This window comes from Myotis lucifugus, unplaced genomic scaffold, assembly GCF_000147115.1.
Source record: "Myotis lucifugus unplaced genomic scaffold, Myoluc2.0 scaffold_121, whole genome shotgun sequence".
In the NCBI taxonomy this organism is placed as follows: domain Eukaryota; kingdom Metazoa; phylum Chordata; class Mammalia; order Chiroptera; family Vespertilionidae; genus Myotis; species Myotis lucifugus.
This window is the reverse complement of record NW_005871169.1, coordinates 845263-866585: the sequence shown is the minus strand read 5'-3', so window position 1 is coordinate 866585 and position 21323 is coordinate 845263. Positions and strand designations below refer to the sequence as shown.

The window sequence follows — 21323 nt, the reverse complement described above, 5'->3', positions numbered from 1 at the left end:
AACCTTTATTTGTATTTCTTAGAAAAATTATCTTTTCAAATATTTTCAACTTCTCAATTTATTTATCTTCTTTAGTTTCTCTAAATAATATTTGTAGCTTTCAATGTATAAGTTTTAAAAATATTTTGCAAACAAACAAAAAACAGCAAAAAACAACAAAAATATTTTGCTAATGTTTGTGTTGGTTTTTTATATTTTTATTTCACCATTGCTAGTATTATAGAAATGCAATTTTAAATATTGACCTTATATCCAATGACCTTGTTAATTTTATTTATTATAGCAAATAGTATTTTTTATTTTATTGGTTCACAATTATTGTGTCTGTAAATAATGACAATTTTATTTTCTGCTTTCTAAATCTTAAGTCTTGTGTGTGTGTGTTTGTGTGTGTGTATTTCATTGAACTGGCTAGGACTTCTTGAAAAATGTTGAAGCCCCTGGGTCTGAGTTCAGAGTTTATATTCCTTTCACCCTTTATCTTCACATATAAATTTTAATATAATATTATTTATTTTTAAAATATTTGATTAAATTTTTTAGTATTGCATTTAGCTTCCAAATGAAATTTCACTAACAATATTTTTATATTGCCATCTTTCCATCTAAAAATATGTTATCTCTTTCTATTTATCAGAGGATTTATAGTCTCTTTCAAGGTTTTATAATGTTCTTATGTTGGTCCCTTTCTTATTAAATTTATTTCTATGTATTTTGTGTTAATGTTATTGTGAAAACAATATGTATTATCATTTCTATATCTATACCTTATTGCTATAGTTAATAAAAATAACTTAAAATATTTGTTTTCACTTACCTTACCAAATTCTTTTATTAATACTTGTCATTATTTAAAAAATAGAATTCCGGGAGCTTCTACTTTTACAATTATATTATTGGCAAAACATTAGAACTCTATTTTCTACTTTTCTGTTATATTTACTAAATATACTATTTCCTTGATTTCTACACTTACTAGTCTATGAGATAATATTAGTTTAAGATAATATTATCTAATACGATCTCTAACATAAATCTCTATTTATTTTCTCATTTTAATTAAACTAGTTCTGTGTTTTGCCATTTAGGATATTGTTTAAATTGGGTTTGATTATTAGTCTTTATTTAATTGTTTTACTTTAATATTTCATTAAGTTATATTATTTGGAATGGCTGGTTTATCACAGTGTTTTCAATATTTGTTGAAATAAATCTATGATTTTACTTTTTAATTTGTTGGTCTAGCTGACTATGTTGATAGAGCTGCTAAATTAAACAAAATCTTCATTCTTAGAAAGCTCTGATTGATAAGGAAATAATAATAATTTATAATAATAACAATCATCATTATATTATTGTTTTATTCTCATCTGAGGATATGTTTATTAATTTTAGAGAGAGAAGAAAGGAGAGTGAGAGAAACTTCAATTGGTTGCCTCCCATATGTGCCCTGACTGGGGATTGAACCCACAATATTTTGGTGCATGGGAAGATGTTCCAATGAACTGAGCCACCTGGTCAGGGACATATAAGTGTTTAATAAGGATTTCAAATGTAATCGATAACATTTTTATTAGACTTTATATCTCTGATCATGGGTGATGTTGCTTGATAGCGTTTTCTTTTTTAAATATATTTTTATTGATTTCAGAGAAGAAGGGAGAGGGAGAGAGAGACAGAAACATCAATGATAACATAGAATCATTGTTGGCTGCCTCCTGCAAGCCCACACTGGGGATCTAGTCCGCAACCCGGGCATGTGCCTTGACCGGGAATTGAACCGTGACCGTCTATCAGTGGTTCTCAACCTTCTGGCCCTTTAAATATTATTTTCGTTACTACTTCATAATTGTAATGTTGCTACTGTTATGAATCGTAATGTAAATATCTGATATGCAGGATGGTCTTAGGCGACCCCTGTGAAAGGGTCGTTCGACCGCCAAAGGAGTTGCGCCCACAGTTTGAGAACCACTGGCTCTAGTTCATAGGTTGATGCTCAACCACTGAACCACACGAGTTGGGCTATAGTTTATTTATTTTTTTTACTTCTTCTATTTTCTTCCATTCTTAAAGATATCTGCATGCATCATAAAGTGAGTCAGGGGGCTCTCCTTAGTTTTCTAAGACCTAAGATCCCTTGAATAATTTTGCAAATATCTGTTCTTTAAAAATTAAATAAAACTTAGTCATGGGGTTGTACATTTCTAGTAGACATTTTTTTTTTATCACACTTCCAGTTATTTTGTGGTGTAACCAATTTATTCAATCCCTTTTTGTCTTTTAGGTTTTGGAATTTTTGTGTTTTTATATCCCATTCTTTTTTATTTTTATTTTTTTAAATACATTTTATTGATTTTTTACAGAGAGGGAGAGGGATAGAGAGTTAGAAATATCGATGAGAGAAACATCGATCAGCTGCCTCCTGCACGCTTCCCACTGGGTATGTGCCCGCAACCAAGGTACATGCCCTTGACCAGAATCGAACCTGGGACCCTTCAGTCCGCAGGCCAACACTCTATCCACTGAGCCAAACCGGTTAGGGCTATCCCGTTCTTTATTAAGTGTTTGTTTGAAATTGTACAAATTGTTTTAAATGTCTGAATTTTTTTTAATTTTTAGTATTTTGTTTAGACTTTTGAAAATATTCACTGGAGTTTTACCTGAAACTGAGGATTTTAAATGTGGAATAATTTTTTAAAATTATCTTTTCCTACTCTATTTCTTTATAGGTGAAACGTAGAGAATAAAATAAGCTTATACATACACTGTTTCCATTAGTCTTAGGCTGGAATTTGGGAAGAGTAGTCCTCATCCTTCCCAGTTAGTTTCAAGATTTAAAAACCATATAAACTGGGTTCTATTTTCTTCACTCAATACTGCTAACTTGCAACTTTGGGTATTTTGTTAAACATATGGAGGTATCTATAAAATAATACATTTAAATACTGAAATCCTTGTATTTCTGTGTAGTCAGCATTGACTTGTATCTAGAAAAATCACCTTGTGAATGTGATATTTTCCAGTAAAAATGGTTGGCTTTCCAAGTTGCCCATCACTTCCTGCTTATCAAAGGGCAGGATCAGACCTTGACATTGTTTGGAATAGCCTTTCTTGTAAATTTTCAATATTCAATGACAACTCCACCACCACAGCAGTTCAGATGTGTGAGCTTTTGAGCAGCTCAGCGATGTTATCCCCCATACATTTGCCATGAGCACATCCACTGTAGTTAAAATCTATAAGCAGTTATTTTGTTAACGTTCAGATTAGATCTTTAATTAAGCTTTCATCCCCACTAGCACAGACCACAATGTCAAACATGTAAGCCCCAGGAGGAACCAAACTCATCCCATAGACTCGTATCCTTCAGTACTTTGTGAAAAATCTTAAAAATAAAGCTCTCATCGGAATTTCTTAAGGGCATATTGAGTATCTAATTGTAAAGTTAGAGGCTTCATTTAATTTGATTTCAAACTCTTATGATGTGAGTTAAGCCAGTAAGATATTTGTTTATAGGATTAGTTCAAGAGCTTGTTTTTAATCAATTGTATTTTATTTTAGGTGTTTAATGTTATTCATCTGAAAGTGCTTTTAGTTGTCTATAGAGCTTAATGGTAAATAAGTAAAAATGTAACATTCTTTATTTAATTGGCAGTTGAATGTGTATAAGGATAAGATACTAGGGCAAGGGACTGCTACATGTACAACAGTAGAACCTGCATCTATATGACTTTATATTTGTTTTTGCAGGATTGTTTATTTATTTGCGGGCACATCAATTGCCTGGAGTGGCCAAACTTGGAAGTCCTGTTCTTACAAAATCACTTACTGCCTCTAACCCATGTCAGGTAATTTACTATTGGAATTTCCATGGGCCATTCTGTGGTTGTAAAGTGTTAGGCTTGTGCTGCTCTTGCTAGTAAATGTCTGCTATGTTTTACCACTGTTTTCATGATGCATTGAGAGATTTATATGAGTTATTTCAGCATGAAATGCCATGTCCTTCCAAAAGACCATTTGCAGCATAACTCATGCCATTCTTTTTTAGGGGAGGGTACTAAGGAATATTTCTATCATTTTATATTATTTTACACAATTCTTTCATTAATGTAAAAGCTGTGGATGCATGTGTTAAAACTGCTTTTTACTTTTTACCAATAATGTTAATTGAGTAAAATAAATTTAGTTAAAAATGCTTGTTGAAAGAAAGATGAAAGGATGAATATATGCAGAAAAATAATTATGTTTTCTGAAATTTTATTCTTTTAATTAGTCCTCCTGGAACCAGAGCAACACTGACCAAGGCATTAGAATACTCAATTCATTTCAAAAGCACAATAAAGAAAAAAGCTGAGGTTTGGATCAGATAGATTTGGTACAAATATCAGTTCTGCCACATTATTTTAATCCTCACATGAGGACATGCTTAGAGAGAGAAAGGGAGAGAGAGCAAGAAAGAGAATGAGAGAGAGAGAGAGAGAGAGAGAGAGAGAGAGAGAGAGAGAGAGAGAAACAGTGATTGGTTGTCCTCCATACATGCCTGACCAGGGATCAAACCCATAATGCAGGTGTGTGTCCTGACTGGGAATCAAACCAGCAACTTTTTGGTGCATGGGACAACGCTCAGCTAACTGAGCCACTCTGGTCAGTTTCTGGAAGTTTGTTGAATCTTAGTTCTTCCACAGATTAAACGCTCTAGTTGAGATTCAGTGTCTACACTGGAAACCTTCGTATTAGCATACCTCTTCACATGGTTGTAAATATTAAAATGTGATTAATCACCTAGCAAAGTATTTGGCACAAAACAGGCATTCACTAAACATAATTTTTTCCCCTTTCTATAAAACTAAAAACTAAATTAGATGTTTCTTTTCAGCTTGTCTTGTTTTCATTCCTTTTGAGATTTCTGACATCTCTCTAAGCCCTTAGGATTTCAGCTTATTTTTTTTCTTTAGTTATCAAAGAATAATGAAGATATAATACTGCCACACACTAAATTCATCACTTATAAATACAGTTTATAGCACATTTCTAATAAATAAATTACATATGATATAGAGATATAAATATATTATGTTTTCAGCTTGATAGAAGTCTGAGAGGGTCCACTGAACTCTTAAAGGTGTTCATCCTTCTTTCTTTTTTCTTGTTTCCTCCTCCTTCTTTTCTGTTTATTTCTCTGTGGGAATTAGGATTAAAACAACTACCTGGACTTGATTTCCACTTCACTCAGCTGCACTCTACACTCATCTTTGCTTTATTTTAATTAAATCCTTTGTAATAAATACAGTTGTTTCTCTGTTTGTTTTGCTATTTTGTTTGAGAATTCCTGGAGATTTTGTGCCTTCAAGTAATGCAATCCCTATTGTTAAATACATTAGAGACATTGGATACAAAGGGATAAAATGTATTAATTCTACCTCTTTTACAAAAATTTGAACACAAACCTTAAAAGCTTATTAGGAATCTGAGACTCACTGAGAAATCATATTTTGTTTTTCATTTTTTTTAAAAAAATAATCTACCTTTTCCATTGTTGTACTCTGGTAGCCATTCATTTTGGTCACTGGGATTGTGTTTCAATTTATGATTATTTCCACTTGAGGACATTTTTCTCTATGGTTACTTACATTTGAAGCTTAGCTGTGGGAAGTTATTTAGGTGAGGACTCAGGGAAAGCAGTGGACAGTTTAGATGCCTGATAGTTTGTCTCTCAGAACCAAGTCCTCCACCTCCCAAGGCCTCAGAGACTGATTCAATCATTTGCCTTCACTTTTGGAAAAGTGAGGGTGCTTCAACAACGTTACAGACTGTTAGAGAGGTGTTTGTTTTTCCCATTTTTTCTGCATCTGCTTTAATCTTAGTAATCTTGAGGTAGAAGGAGGAATATTTGGATTACTTTATAGTATGTTCCAGTTTAGGATATAGTATTAGACTGTTAGAGAATGTTATTTATAGTCTGAGATGCACATAGCTAGTGTTATCTCAAAAAGGAGTATTTTAAGAATATAAAATTACTTTTTTATAAGTCTGTGGCAATGTTAGATTATTCCATAAAAGTTACAGAGCAAGGGAACAAACCAAATTCTTATCTTCTTTAGTAATCAGAAAACCCGGCTTATCTTTCTAATTTGAACATACTGATTATATATTCCATATTATGCATTGTATTCATGGAATAGCAAATGTTCTTCATTATAAAATGATAAAGTGAGGCAGTGAGATAACTGGGCACTTTGTATGATCAAAGCCTTCATTTTATAACATTATATGATCTTTTTTCTTACATAATCATATCAGGCTAATGCAGTGAAGAACATGTTTTTTTTTAAAGAACTTTAAAAGAACACAAAGCTTTCTTTTCTAACAGCAGACTTTTAAGGTTATTATGAATTATTACCTTATACATTATATATGGCCAACAGATGGTATCAACATGCACAGTTGTTCTGAGTTTATTCTTGTTCAAGATATGGATTTTAATTTAAAAGCTTCAAACCTTCCTTCAGTCACTGGTGGAAACTTGGCACTTTTCTCTTTAATAGCCAGGAGATAGGACAAGCAGAACATGTGGGATCCAGAAGCCACTATTTCTTATTGGTACTGAGATGCTGTTACTGTTTCCAATTAACTAGGAAATATCAAATACGAAGGGGATTTATATGGATTAATATTTTTTGAGTTCTCCTATTTGAGTTACTGTACAAAAGACAAAATATCTCAGTTTTAGAATTTCACAATCAGATACAGGAAGACATAATACAAAATTTCTGCTTCATATATATTTGGTATGTTTTTAAAAAATTCATAAGTGAAAATATGAATAAAGAGGGCAAGGATAGATGAAGCAAGAAGTGGGATGGTTCCAAAACAAAGTGATTCCGGGCCGGGCTTCACATTCGCATCTAAGTGTTTCAGCAGCCCGTGCAGAGAAGACACACCAGTCATCATGGGTTCAGAATGCGGAATGTAAAAAGCAAAACACAAAACAAAAATAGTTCAGAGACTTCTCCCCTGAATGCTCCCAGCAACACCAATGTAAACATGTTTTATCTGATTCAATACACACTTAGTGCTCACTTACCTACCCTGCGCTGATCACAGTCCTCAAGCTGGGAAAAAGCAGGGACAACCTGAGCACATGCTGGCTATAAAGGTGGAGTTTAGTGAGGGATACAGACAGCAATTCAGGGTTAAGTGCCACGAGAGGGTGAACACAGTATAATAATAATAACCCACTTATAACAACTCTCTCAGTAAGTTTTGAAAGGCCATGTCTTATAATGTTCCTCAAGTAGAGTGATGAACTCACATCAAAGACAAATTAAGGAAAAAAGTAATTATGAAGTGGGACTTGGAATGGCGCAATCACACTTTGTTCCCTGACTTTCTTTAAATCCAAGGATAGATGTTAGAATATGTGATGCATTCTAGGGGAAGTAACAGCTATGGGGGAGGCATTGAGCAGGTGCTCTCCACGTGTATATGATCAAACGCATGGAGGTTAATTGGTTAATGAGAAAAACAGGTTACAATTTACTGAGGATTCCTAGCTTCCACTTAACCTTGTTCAGGTAAGGACTACACGTGCAAAACATACTTATAACTAGGAGTCATAAAAATCACTGTAGTAACAGTTAGTTGTTTTTTTTATTTATTTGTGTATGTGTGTAATAAATAATCTTCCTTTTCAATACGGACTTATTGCCAGCTGAATTTTGAGGAGATAACTTGTTTCCTTTCCTTTTTTAAAAAACTTTTTTTCTTGCAATTTTTATTATTCTAGGTCTTGAAGATATAGAAAGTGTAGCAATACCAGACAGGGCCCGATTTGATTTAAAGCAGAGATGGCAGAGGCAGCTGACTGTTGGAATACAACTGAGAAAGGGCGAGAAGAGAGGACAAGCAGCTCTGAGACAGGGAAGCAATAGGAACAGAGACCATTGCAATGTTGAGGAAAGAAGCAGAAAATATGAAGGATAGAGTTTCAGTTGGAAACAGACCAAAGGCAAGTGAAACAGAAAACCAGAAATAAGGAAGAAATCATTTTGGACTTTTAAATAATGCCCTGTTACAGCTTTCAGAGAATTAAGTACCAGAGAGCCTCGTTAGTCCTGTGCAGAACTGGCCACTCCTCCAGGGAACATCTCAGGGCGCCTTCAAACCAAAGAGCAAGCGGCTCCCTGAGATTGTCCACTCTCCAGCCTGGTCACCCACCTGCACTCAGTCACTAGCAGAGAAGTCCCCTAAGATGTCCTTTCATTTTATAGTAAAATGGAAGATTTGATATTTTTAAACATATAAATAATATGAAATCACAGAATACAAGTAAATACAATAAAATAATTTAAGCATTATTTTTCTCTCTAATTTGCAATGAAAGGAACTGCTGTTTTGCAAGCTTTTTAGCACATGAAATTCTCTTGAATACAGTGATCAGTCACACACTATATATAAGACGTGCCTTAGTGAAAACCCAAGAGACATAAAACCAAGCTTTAAATGTTAACATTGACATTGTATTTAACTGCTTTTTACTGAAACAGGCATGAATCAAGAAAATAATTTCCTTTAACAATGACAAGCAGTAAATAAATTTTAAATGATTGGTGTAATTGTACATGCTTTGCAGCTCTATGTAGTAGAACTTTCCATGATGATGGAAATTTTCCTTTGTTACGTCCAGTGTGGTAGCTACATACAGCTGCTGAACAAATAAACTATGATGAGTATAATAACTAAGAAAAGGATTTTTAAATTTTGTTTAATGCTAATTAACTTACATGTAAGTAGCCACACTATTTTTGTACCTTGATCATTATGTGCATTATACTTATTCATTCCTTTTCTTTTCACTCTCCTCTATAAAACTCTGAGATCTGTAAGGACACCTAATATCTGTACATTTTCTGACACAGAGCAGCTACTACTACTACTACTACTTCTTCTTCTTCTTCTTCTTCTTCTTCTTCTTCTTCTTCTTCTTCTTCTTTCTCTTTCTCTCTCTCTCTCTCTCTCTCTCTCTCTCTCTCTCTCTCTCTCCCCCCCCCTCCCTTCCAGAGTTTATACATATTTACTTAAGTACTGATGCTAACAATCCACTCATTCCTTCCTCTTTTTTCAATATTTATTAACTGAATACCTACTGAATACAAATTACTGTAATAGGTTCTGTGAGGAATTCACAACATGCATCATCGTTTTGAGTTCATGTCTTGGTGTTCTACACCTGGTGTATATATCAGATCAAGAGCCACAGACCTTGCACACTTGATGAGTGCCTGTTTCAAACCACAGCTGTATTAATAATTTTTTTCCATGCTTTCACCCTTACCGATATTAAAAGTGAAAAGACTATAGAAAGTTTCTTGGTCTATAATAAATTCAAGAATTCTCCTTAAGTTTCTACAATGTCAATTATGTTAAAATAGTAAATTTAATATAAGTTCTAATCCATTATTCTATTGAATGTGGATCCCATTGGTTCTTACTTGTAATATATTATTAAAATAACTTCACACTGGTGATGTACTGACAGTTTGACAGCTTGGAATTCTGATGGGGCATGCATATCTCTTTTATAACTAGGTTTTAAAGCTCTGTTTTGCATATTTACAACCGTGCAACATGCTGAAATTACAGCAGGGATCTAAAATTTAATTGTAATTGAGGAACATAAATCCTCCGTTTCCATAGAATTTAATTAAACACTTCCATTTGACTTTACACTTCTGCTTACCTGTCAAAGTCTGAGTTTACATGATCCTGGCAGTAAAATCTAAAATGAAATGGACAGCCAGAAAGACTTTATTTGATCAGGTGGTGTCAATTAAGTATATGGTGGAAAAAATATGTACCACATTAGAACAGAAAATGCTTGATATTTTATAATGAACAATTTTTAAAAAGAGAATTTAATGAAATTTTGCAATCTTTCATCTCCACTTAAATTGGTACCAACAGTGAAATAAATGGGTAAATTACTATATATATGCACTAATATCTGCTCATATAACAAAATAAAAGCAGAATGACAAAGGGAAGAAAGCAAGAATTTAAAGTATAGTCAAATTAAAAAGGAATCACTTTGAGTTCAAACAGAAGGATTCTGTTTCTGTGGGACCTCATCTCTGAATGTTATGTTTTCCCTTGAAAAAAGCAGCCTTGAGATTCTATGTCATAATAAGAAAAAAAGAGACTGCTGTGTGTCTGAACCTGTTGTTAAGGAGGTGTAGTTACCATATTTGATAGAGTGAATTATCCAACCATTGAGGAAATTTATTTTTGCCTTTCACAGTGCCCAGTACTTATTAAATGGTCAGTAAATATTGGTTGAATAAATAACAATGATGGAGTCTATGTTATAGGTACTGATAACACCTAAAGTAATCCTCTCTATATATTTTCTTCATTACATGGTTTACCTGTCAAACTTTTATTAGATTATGTCATCTTTGATGACAAGTAGAAGCAAAATGACCAAGGCTCCCTAGTTTCAAAAAGAACAATATCTCACTTGGATTAAATTGTTAATGAGTAGTATCATATGAGCTCCCCAATTCTTTGATAACGTTACAACAGAGAAGGGGTTAATGAGAAGTGTTAATTATAGTTTCTCAAGGAGAATGAAAAGTAATACCTGGTTTTATAACTGAGACAGAAAGTGTATCTCCCAAAATTTATAAGAAACAATAGGGAGGGCTCCTGGGAAACTTCCATGTCGCCGTGAACAAATGTGTGTCCTCAGACTTGTTCTGGTGGTATGCTGGTGCTCCATTTCTTTAGACGTCTCCATGACATGTGTTACATATGCAGTTGGTACAGCCACCTTGAGCCTTTCCTTTTTTATTTATTTTTTTGTTTTGTTAATTTTTACCGAAGATATTTTGCCATTGATTTTGAGGGAGAGAGAGAAAAAGATAGAGGGAGACAGAGAGACATCGATGTGGAGACACATCAATTGGTTGCCTCCTGCACATGCCCTGACCAAGGCCCAGGGATGGAACCTGCAACCCAGGTATGTGCCCTTGACTGGAAATTGAACCCATGACCCTTCAGTGTGCAGGTGATGCTCTAACCATGGAGATACACTGGCCAGGGCATTGCACCTTTTCTTAAGGAGAGAATACAAAGTATGGCGAATGAGTAGTTTCCATGTTCTGGTCTTACACACTTGGAGGAAAGGAGAATTGAGAAGATTATATTTAACACCAAAGTAGTTTGGGATATTTTTAATTATGGAAAAGCTACTTGAGACAGTTAAATGGAATATTCAACAATATTTTTCAACAGGTGCAGTTTTGGTATCATTTGTCTCAGCATTCACATCTCTCGGTTTTTACAAGAACATCACTGGATGGAAATTTGCAAAAGCAGGGTGATCTAATTGGAACCTCCAAATTTCAGTGGAGACAAGCAAAAATCAATCTCTATGCAAAGACTGGAGAATCTAGTTTGCCCTTTCAGGTAAGCACATACAAATTAATAAAACTCAGCAGAAGATTCCTATTTAATGTTAATCTTCTCAACCATTAGTATATATATCCCTTCGACATCAATAAAGCAAGCACGTTCACAATCAGGAATGAATAGAGAGGTTATTTTGACTAAGTGCTCAAGAGTTATCTGTGGAAGCATAGCAAAAGTGGAGTTAAGAATTTAATAAAATGGCTGAGATTAGAGTAACTTATGAGGAAAATGTCGTGTGTGTGTGTGTGTGTGTGTGTGTGTATGTGTGTTTTAAGTGTGGATGGTGGATTATTTGAGATAGTGAAAAAACCTTACTTGAGCTACAGTCACATTTAATCCTGTTGCTCTATTTCTGTTATCCATTAATATTGGAGATTTTTATCAATCTTTGGTGTCATTTTCTTGGTTAATAATAAAAGAAGGCAACTGCAGCTTATCAAATGAGTGCCCCAACTTTCACCCCCTGAACATGGCTCCCTTCTGGATGATGTTTGAAATGAGTTATTTTTGAAACTAGATTTAGTAACTAAGTAGACTGTAGTGGGAAATGCACTGCCTTCAGAGTCAGGTGGTCTGAGTTCTCATCTCTGCTCAGTTCATTGTGTCCTAAGTGACTATGCATGTTAGATCTTAGAGCAGTGATGGCGTACCTATGACACGCGTGTCAGAAGTGACACGCAAACTCATTTTTTTGGTTGATTTTTCTTTGTTAAATGGCATTTAAGTATATAAAATAAATATCAAAAATATGTCTTTGTTTTACTATGGTTGCAAATATCAAAGAATTTCTATATGTGACATGGCACCAGAGTTAAGTTAGGGTTTTTCAAAATGCTGACACGCTGAGCTCAAAAGGTTCGCCATCGCTGTCTTAGAGCTTCAAATTTCCCAGTCAGTGAAATCCCAGTGGAATTCAAAACAACACTATAGGGGATTCTGAATAATAGAGAAAAAGTTTCCACAAACAGTAGTGGCTGTGAACATAGGCTCTGGAGCCTGGGGTTCAAATCCAGGTGTAGAATCATAGGGATGTTGCTTAATCCCTCTGCCTTTCTGTTTCTTCCTCCGTAAGTGTGTGTGTGTGTGGGGGGGGTATGTGAGAAGGTTATTGTTAGGGTGTTAGGGGCCTCTGATATATAGCACACCTCATTTGGTCCTCGTTTTGAATCGAGAGAAATATAAAAAGTCAAACAAATAGCAAAATATTTTAGAGAAGATGGCTTTAGATTCTGCAGCCATATATTTAAAGTAATATTTCACCTCAGAATAAATAGATTCACTCAGAGAACAACCAACTCTGCTAGAGAAGGACTAGACTCACACATTGGGGGACACCTTTTATCATTATCCAGGGATAATATCAGAGAGCCTGCCTCCTGAAGACGGGTTGGCTCACAAAAGGAGGGTTGAATGAGAGACAAAGAGGATGAGTTGAGAACACCCAGCTTATTCTTTTAACATCACCGGTGGGTTAAATCTTCCTCCTCCCAGGGGAAAGGGTGAGGGTCAGTAACAGCAGTGCTGCTTCAGGGAGGTCCCTGCCCATGGAAGCAGGAGGAACAGGGAATAGAATGGATTGCTGTTAGTATTATACATCAGAGTTACTGTGGAGATTAAATGATGTATGATTTGTACATGTAACGCACGTGGAAGACATCCCCGCGTAGAGTAAACAGAGACAGTTAGCTATTATTGTTGCTGTGGGTATTACCTGGACATTGTCTGGGAATAATAGACATTCTGTAAATGTTACGTATTCTGTTATTTAGAGGACTGTCCTATTGACCAGAAATCTAGGCTCAGTGATTAGAGGCTTTTTCACGCGGTTCTCAGTGATTATTTATATGATTCCACTCCCAAATCTAATGGACAAAAACACTATGAATCTATTAACTTTTAATTGAAAACATTTTATAAAGGCCAGTCATGGAATCATTTTCATGTCAATGTCTATTACATGTGACAGGACAAATAAAATCAGAACAATATGAAATCTTGCCTCATTTATTGATATTCTATATAAAATTTTAAAATTAGGTCTACTTTTAGTTAGAATGAAATCATTAAGATCATTTAGAGTCTATTGTTCATTGACATTATTGGGAAGAAAACAGAATGTCCTTTTCTACGCAAAAATATCTTCACATGAATTTTTATAGCAGCTTTATTCATAATTGTCAAAAGATGGAAGCAACCAAGAAGTCCTTGAGTAAGTGAATGGAATGGATAAATAAACTGTGGTACATCCAGATAATGAAATACTATTCAGTGTTAAATACAAATGAACCATGGAAAGACATGGAGGAACTCTAAAATGAGTATTGCTAAGCAAAAGAAGCCAATGTGAAAAGGCTGTAAACTGTGATTCCAACTATATTACAATCTGGAAAAGGAAAAACTCTGAAGACAATAAAAAAATCAGTGGTTGCCAGGGGTTGGGGGAGGCAGGGAAAGACAAGAGGGTTTTTAGAGCAGAGAAAACATTTTGACAATATAATGATAGATACATGTCTTACATACTTTGGTTCAAACGCATGGAACCATAAAGTAAACTATGGACTTTGTGTGATTATGATATGTAAATGTAAGTTTATCAATTGTAACAAGTGCCCACTCTGGTGGGGGATGTTGATAATGGGGGAGACTGTGCCTGGGTGGGGGCAGGAGGCATATGGAAACTCTGTACCTTCCCCTCAGTTCTGCAGTGAACCTAAAATTGCTCTAAAACTCTTAATAACATAATAATAAACAAAACAAAACAAAAACCAGAATGTCCTGTTAGTACTAGTTATTTGAGAAATATTATGAGTTGAGACCAAAGCCATTCCTTTCTAAGCCTGGAGGCACTCATTAACCTGTCATTATCATTGAGGAGTGTCAGCATTGTGTAGTGTTTTTTCTCTTTAATATTTCTTTAGGATTTTGGCTTTTGTTTTGCTCTGCTTTGCAGTACAAATTGAGACTACTCTTTATTATCTGGGGAATATTAAAACACTTGGAGTGCGGGAAACGAGTTAAGTCGGCTCGCGTGAATTGCGCGTACTCCGCGGGAGCCGTCTTTAACTCGGTTCATATAGATTTGCGGTGGAGTGCGGGAAACGTGTAAACTCGGGCCGATTGTAACTGCGTATTACCAAATATTTGTTTGTAATCCACCCTTTTGGTGGATGGAACAAAACCAAAAGACAGAGCCATCTTATATTTTGGCGGGAAATTCACCCGCACTCCAAGTGTTAAGTAGTTTGTAGAGTCATTAGTGATTTCATAGGATTTTATAATTGGATAGCAAGGTATTTGTGATGTTTTCTAAAGCAAGCTTGTCCAACTACTCTCCTTTCTCCCTTTATCCCCCTCCACGGGGGCTCAGCACCACATGTTGGCTATTCTCTCTACCCAGTTGGGGCCTCCCATTCATCACTAATCACCTTCAGCTTGATTGTGATGTCCTTCAAAGGGAGGGAATGGTCTTGATTCTTGCTAAGCCTCAGCCATGTTTAATTCACCCCCAAGAAGGTAAGAGTTTTGTCTCTGCCTCTGCTCCTTCTTATTCCTATTACTTGGCTATATTAAAGGTTTGTTTTAGAGACTACAGGTGAGTAAAAAGAAAAACAAGAAAATCTCCATTAGTTTTCTATTAAGAAACCCATTACAGGATAATCAGCCACAATTTAGAAAATTAAAATTTGGAAGGCAGTATGTGAAAAATGAATTTAGAGGCAAAACTTAACCTGACCAGAACTATGTGAGGTATTTAGGCAGTTCTTTTAGTGATGGGTTTGATTTACAGTGCTGCCTCCAAACTTCCTCAGGAAATCATGTAATACATCCCATATGTATTAGATTAACAGCCTCAACTCTGAACTATTCAAATTTCAAAACCCAGCTGGCCCCAAAGACTTTAGATAAGATATCATGGGCCTATGTTAACAATCTGGTGTGAATCAGTCCAGATTTTATACACAGAAACACACGCAGAGACAAAAATACACAATACATAAATATGCACAGTCACACACATATAATACAGTATTATTTAATACATAATAATATAAATATCATTAAATATTTCAAACAAATAGAAGACAGAGTGAGGCAAATACCCATGTACTCACATGTCAGAATTAACTAATGTTAACATTTTCTTTGCTTATAATACTAATGTTTGTTTGCCCATTAAGATGCAACTTTGTCCTCTTGTACCTCTTTTTATCCCATTTCTTATCCTCTGTAGGAAAAAAAAGCTAATGTTATGTTTGTTTTAACCTGATTTCTCTAAGTGTATATTCAAAAAACATGGAAATATGCATGAGGATTCTAGGTAGGCTCTATTTCATTCTTTTATCAACAACAAAAGATACTATACTTACAAATAGTTAATCTAGCTTTTAAATATTTGAATATTTAAAGTTTATCTTCTTGGAAATAGTCATTTTGGGCACTTTAAATTTAGTGGACTGAATCCGTTAAGGGTGACCTTAGTCATCGCCTGGCCATTAGTTCAATGTGACTAAACTCTGAACATATTTATATAACATAATCCAATCCAATCCAAATATTGGAAAGGAGAAAGGCATTCTACTCTATGACCTCTGTATTCCCTTATAGCCATGAAAATCTGATTCATTGTGGTCCTTTTGATGTCTCATGTACTAGTAGACATCACAACAGAGTGCAGTTTGCTTTGATTTCCTTAGGAAATAAGCACCCTGGTCAGGTAGGGCTTTCAAGCTCCCTGGAGGGACAGGATTAGGTTTATGCTTATTCCGTGAGAACAGCAAATTAACAACTGTTCAATATTCTCTCCATTTCCTGTACAGTTTTTACAGGAAGCATGTAAGTCAAATAGTTAATAGTATTCTTTCCCATATGTTTTAGCTTGGCCTGTTCACATGATATATTCAGCTTTTTACACAAATTTATTAATTTAATTTAAAATTTCCCCTCTAACTGCTGTTCTTAGTTTTAATAACTAAAGTTGACACTTTTCCTGAGTACTGGCCATTGATTTTCAGTTGATCAACTTTCTCTGAGTTTCCTATTAAAATATAATTGTGTCATATTTTAGATTTCATTTTAAAATGACCCTTTCGTGAAATTTTCTACAGTGATTGATATCATGTTCACTCTTTATCAGAGTCAGTGAGAGAAATCAATAACAATTTCCTGACATTATTTGAAGATTCAGTAAGATTTATAATACAAAGGAGAAAGCTGGACTAGTCTCTGTAAAATTGCTATGTCCTCAGCCTTCTTAATCTAGGGCTTTCTTAAATCTATTTTGCCAGGTAGTTTTGTTCTGCAGCATTTGCTAAAGACTGATTATCTCCTTATTTCATTATAGTGATGCAATATAGCATAATCATTAAATGGCTCAGGTTCCTTATTTTTCTTACTAGATGTCTGACCTCCAACCAATTACTTCAACTCTCTAAGCTTCTGTTTCCTTTGCTTTAAAATGAAGGCAAATACAGCATCATCTTTCACAGGGTTAAGACAAGTGAACATGCCTGGTGTTTAAGAAAGCTCTAAATAAAAGTTAGCTCTTGCTCTTATTATTGATGCCACCATCATTCAAAAATTACTATATTTCAATTTCTCTTCTAATATCTTTCTGCTTTCTCCATTGCCTCTTAGACTTGTATTTATTGTTCTTGTTATTCATTTTTAAAACATCAAAGAATCAACATCTAAATATGCTAGTTGAGAGTTTTTCTGGAAAAGCTTCCCTTAGTTTTGCAGGTGTAAAAAGTAATCCCTTGATTATAAACATCATTTACAAATTGTGGTTCCTGGAAGCAAAAACAAGAAATGATTTTGCTCATTCAGGGAATAAATTAATTAATTAAAACAAATTTCAACAAGATCCTGAGAAATAGTTTTAGAAGGGAAAGACATCTACATACAATTTAAAGTTTAAAATTGCCTTGAAAATCTTACAAAATGAGGTTTTCAATCTTTCTTCATCCATGGTTGAACACTTCTCTGAGCAATCTCTTTCTCACTTACTGATTATTAATAGGTACTGTCTTTCCCAAGGGAGCTGCATTGGGTTATAAAGATATCAACTTGATTAAAACAACCAATAAAAAATAGGAATAACCAAGATGATTTTGAAATCATCAGATGAGATTTTAATTAATGGTGGATCATATTTTTTATTTCGTAGTCCTAAATTTAATTATATAGAAGTTAACAAGAAGAGGTGTAGATCACTTAATGCCTTTTTTATTTGTTTTGAAAGTTGTTTTATGCTTACATTTTAATAAGAATATCTAAAAGAGTCTCGTGCAGTGGTTCTTTACCTGTGGGTCACAACTCCTTTGGGGGTCGAACGACCCTTTCACAGGGGTCGCCTAAATACATCCTGCATATCAGATATTTACATTACGATTCATAACAGAAGCAAAATTACAGTTATGAAGTAGCAACAAAAATAATTTTATGGTTAGGGGTCACCACAACATGAGGAACTGTATTAAAGGGTCGCGGCATTAGGAAGGTTGAGAACCACTGGTCTATTGGTTCTCTTCAGGCAAAATGATAAAACCATATTTTAAGACCTACCCCACAATTCCACTTCAACTCATCCCAGGACCCACTCACTCCATTCAAAGAATAGGATCATGCACCTCTCTAAGAGAACAGAGAATTGCCCAAATATTCTGTATTTTATCCAGCTTTTCTTTGGGCAGTGCAGGACTTCAAATATGGTCATCAACAAATGCTTATCTAATAAGTCTGAAGAATTAAGCATCTATGTTTTAATTGACTTCAACCAGAATGTATTATGATAATGAATAAAATGAAAATTCTTCCAAAATTAAAGTTTTCCAAAATAAATTATAATAACTTAATGGTGTTAACCATAAAATATTTCACAATTGCAACACCTGTATTTCATTTGTTAAAATTAATCTTTAAAACCTGTTATTATTTCCTGCCTCTTGATTGAAGGCCAAATTTCTCAGTTGGCTAAGACTGTACAGAAACCAGTTTTAATCAGAATTTTTAAAATTATATACAGCTTATTATAAAGTATCAAAAATTATACACTCCTGACCACAATCACCTCCCATCATAATCTTTATCTTGAGTTAACTATAGACACTAATTTATTTTTACTTCTATATCCTTTCCATTTATGTAATACTAGAGGCCTGGTGCACGAAATTCATACACTGTGGGGTGGGGGTCCCTCAGCCCAGCCTGCCACCTCTCACAGTCCGGGAGCCCTCAGGGGATGTCCTACTTTGTGTGTGTGTGTGTGTGTGTGTCCACTGGGGTCCTGCCCCCAGCCGCGCCGCAGAGGCTTGGAGCAGGCGCCCCTCTGTGTTGATCTCTCACTCTCCGGGCTGCACCTGCTTGTTGTTCTCTCAGGCTCAGGGCCACATCCAGCCCCTTCTCCTGAGCTGGTCATGACCGTTACAGAGTCCTGACCTCATTTGCATTATATATATATATATATGATGTTTGTACCATGTATATCTAGAAACCCAAGCCATTGTGTATTTTTAGCCTAATAGTATTATTACTGGCAATATGGGCTCTTGGTTATTAACTTTTCACAGGAAAGATTTCACAATAAGTCCAGGTGATTTTGAGAGTACATGTTAAAGCTGGGGAGAGAGAAACAAAGGAAAGGCTTAAGATAGAAGAGGCAATATTATACCAGTAGGAGTGAGCTAGGCAGAGCTGCCTTGCATCTTTGGAAAGAAACTCACAGGGTAGAAGAAGTGAGCCAGCTGGGCTGTGTGGACTCAGGAAACAAATTACAGGGGCAAAGTAAGGGCCCTTGGAAAAAGAAAGCAAAGATACATTCCTTAGGAAAGAAGAAAGCATGCTCTAAGAGACAGAGTGCGCACTAGGTCCTTGGTCTTAAGGGTTTTTATTTGTTTTCTAAAGGCAGGAATTTTAGGGGAGTTCTTAGGGAAGGATCTCAATAGAATATTCATAGTTTTCCAGATGTGCCCTTTCAGGTGTCTACTGATTGGTTGGCACCAGGGCAAGTGGTCATTAGTCATTGCAGCTGGTCCTAATGTCAGCCATGGCTCTCTTCATCTAGTTTAGTTGCTTTTCTGGGCGGGAGCTGAAACACAAATGAGGCCCAGATGTTATCCCTAGTTTAACCAAAACTCTATCTCTATAGCCAATAGACCTAGGACTTTGTTCCTAAGATTATTTGATGCTAATCAGAACCTAATTGTCATGAGGGCTTAATACTTTAGCCAGTGATCCTGCAAGGGAGATTAGGCAGGTGAGTTAGGGTGCTGGATAGGGCCAGTTTGAGTTAGCCATCTATCTCAGTTTCTCCATTCCACTTGCCAATAAATTTTTCTAGCTTCTTATTATCCTGACTCAGTATCATACTATAACTTTTTTTGTAATTTATTTTTTTTACTCAGAAACACATATTGAAGGTCTTTCCATATTAGCACATAGAGATAGATTAATTTTAACTGGCATAATAACCTATGGTTTATATCACCATTAATTTATTGACTCACATTTGAATTACTCCTATTCATTTGTTACCAAAATCAGCATTGAAATAAACATTCCTGCACAGGCCTTCATGTGTATGCCTATGAGTGTCTCTCTAGCATAAAGGCTGAAAAGTAGGATTAATTTTTGTAGTCTATGCAATTTTTCTTCAAATTGATGCCATTCAATTGCTCTTCAATTCATGCAATCCATTCTTTCCATCTATTAATTAATTAAAAAATGTTTTTATTGCTTTCAGAGAGAGGAAGGGAAAAGGAAAGAGATAGAAACATCAATGATGAGGGAGGATCACTGATCAGCTGCCTCTTTCACGGCCCCCACTGGGGATCAAGCCTGCAACTTGTGCATGTTCCCTGACCAGGAATCTAACCGTGACCTCCTGGTTCACAGGTCGACACTCAACCACCGAGCAACACTGGCCAGGCTTCAATTAATTTTCTGTTCTCTTAAAATCTGATTCTCCTATATACAGGAGGAAAAAGTTTTCTTTATCCATTTTAGACCTCTTCAGACATGACTGGGTCTGAAAATGAAACTGACAAAGCAGATTAACTGGGGGAAAAGTGTACAAATAATTAAATAATTAAAGTGTACAAATAATTAAATAATGTACAAAATTATTTAATGTGAGTTTTATGTGACATATGAGCCTTCATAAGGACATGAAGCCACACTGAAAAACTCAACCCTGGGTATTTTCATGTGGGGTTCAATGAATATAATAGGGCAAGGAGCGTAAGGGAAGCCTAGTAACCTAGGTGACATTTAACAAGGGCTGTTCATTCAGATTCCCCTCTTTGTCCTTTGTCTTCAGAGATAAGGAAAATCCTTTCCTCCAGGTATAGGGAGGGCACCTTTCATATGAGCTTATTAGATCTGCTTCCAGGGAAGATCAAAAAGTTCATCCTGTAGAAATAGTGTGGTGTCCCCCGACTGGTAACAATGAGCCTCCATGAGTAACTGTAAACCTGAAGGAGCAGGAGGGGAGCAGTCTATGGCAGACAGAGAGGACCTTCTGACAGGAGCTGAGGCCTTCACTTGAGTGATGGACCCCCCCAAGGGCTCTGGGGGAATAAATACCCAGATCTCCCATTCTTCCATCTCTTGCCAGGATGCTCCAATGACCACTGAGTTTTGTGAAAGAAAAAATTTTTCTGACTTTTTTAAATGGTAAAGAAGACTTATTCAGGATTCTTGCAATAGACATTAAAACTATCCACAATATGGGAGAGAGGTCAGGCTCAACTCTGAATATAGCAAACACAGTTGAGGATTCATAGCCAAGGAGCAGAATGAGAGGTGGGGGAGGTCAGTGGGTGGAATATGACTTAGAGAGACGGGGGGGGGGGGGG

At 35.4% G+C, this 21323-nt stretch overlaps 1 protein-coding gene across 1 annotated transcript in view; it reads left to right on the top strand.

The window, feature by feature from the left end:
• MALRD1 (MAM and LDL receptor class A domain containing 1) overlaps positions 1 to 21323 on the top strand; it is a 496818-nt gene that overhangs the window by 26832 nt on the left and 448663 nt on the right. The window contains exons 8-9 of the mRNA XM_023758060.1: positions 3751 to 3848; positions 11293 to 11466. Of these exons, the coding sequence (XP_023613828.1) occupies positions 3751 to 3848; positions 11293 to 11466 (272 nt within the window). The remainder of the gene's footprint in view (positions 1 to 3750; positions 3849 to 11292; positions 11467 to 21323) is intronic.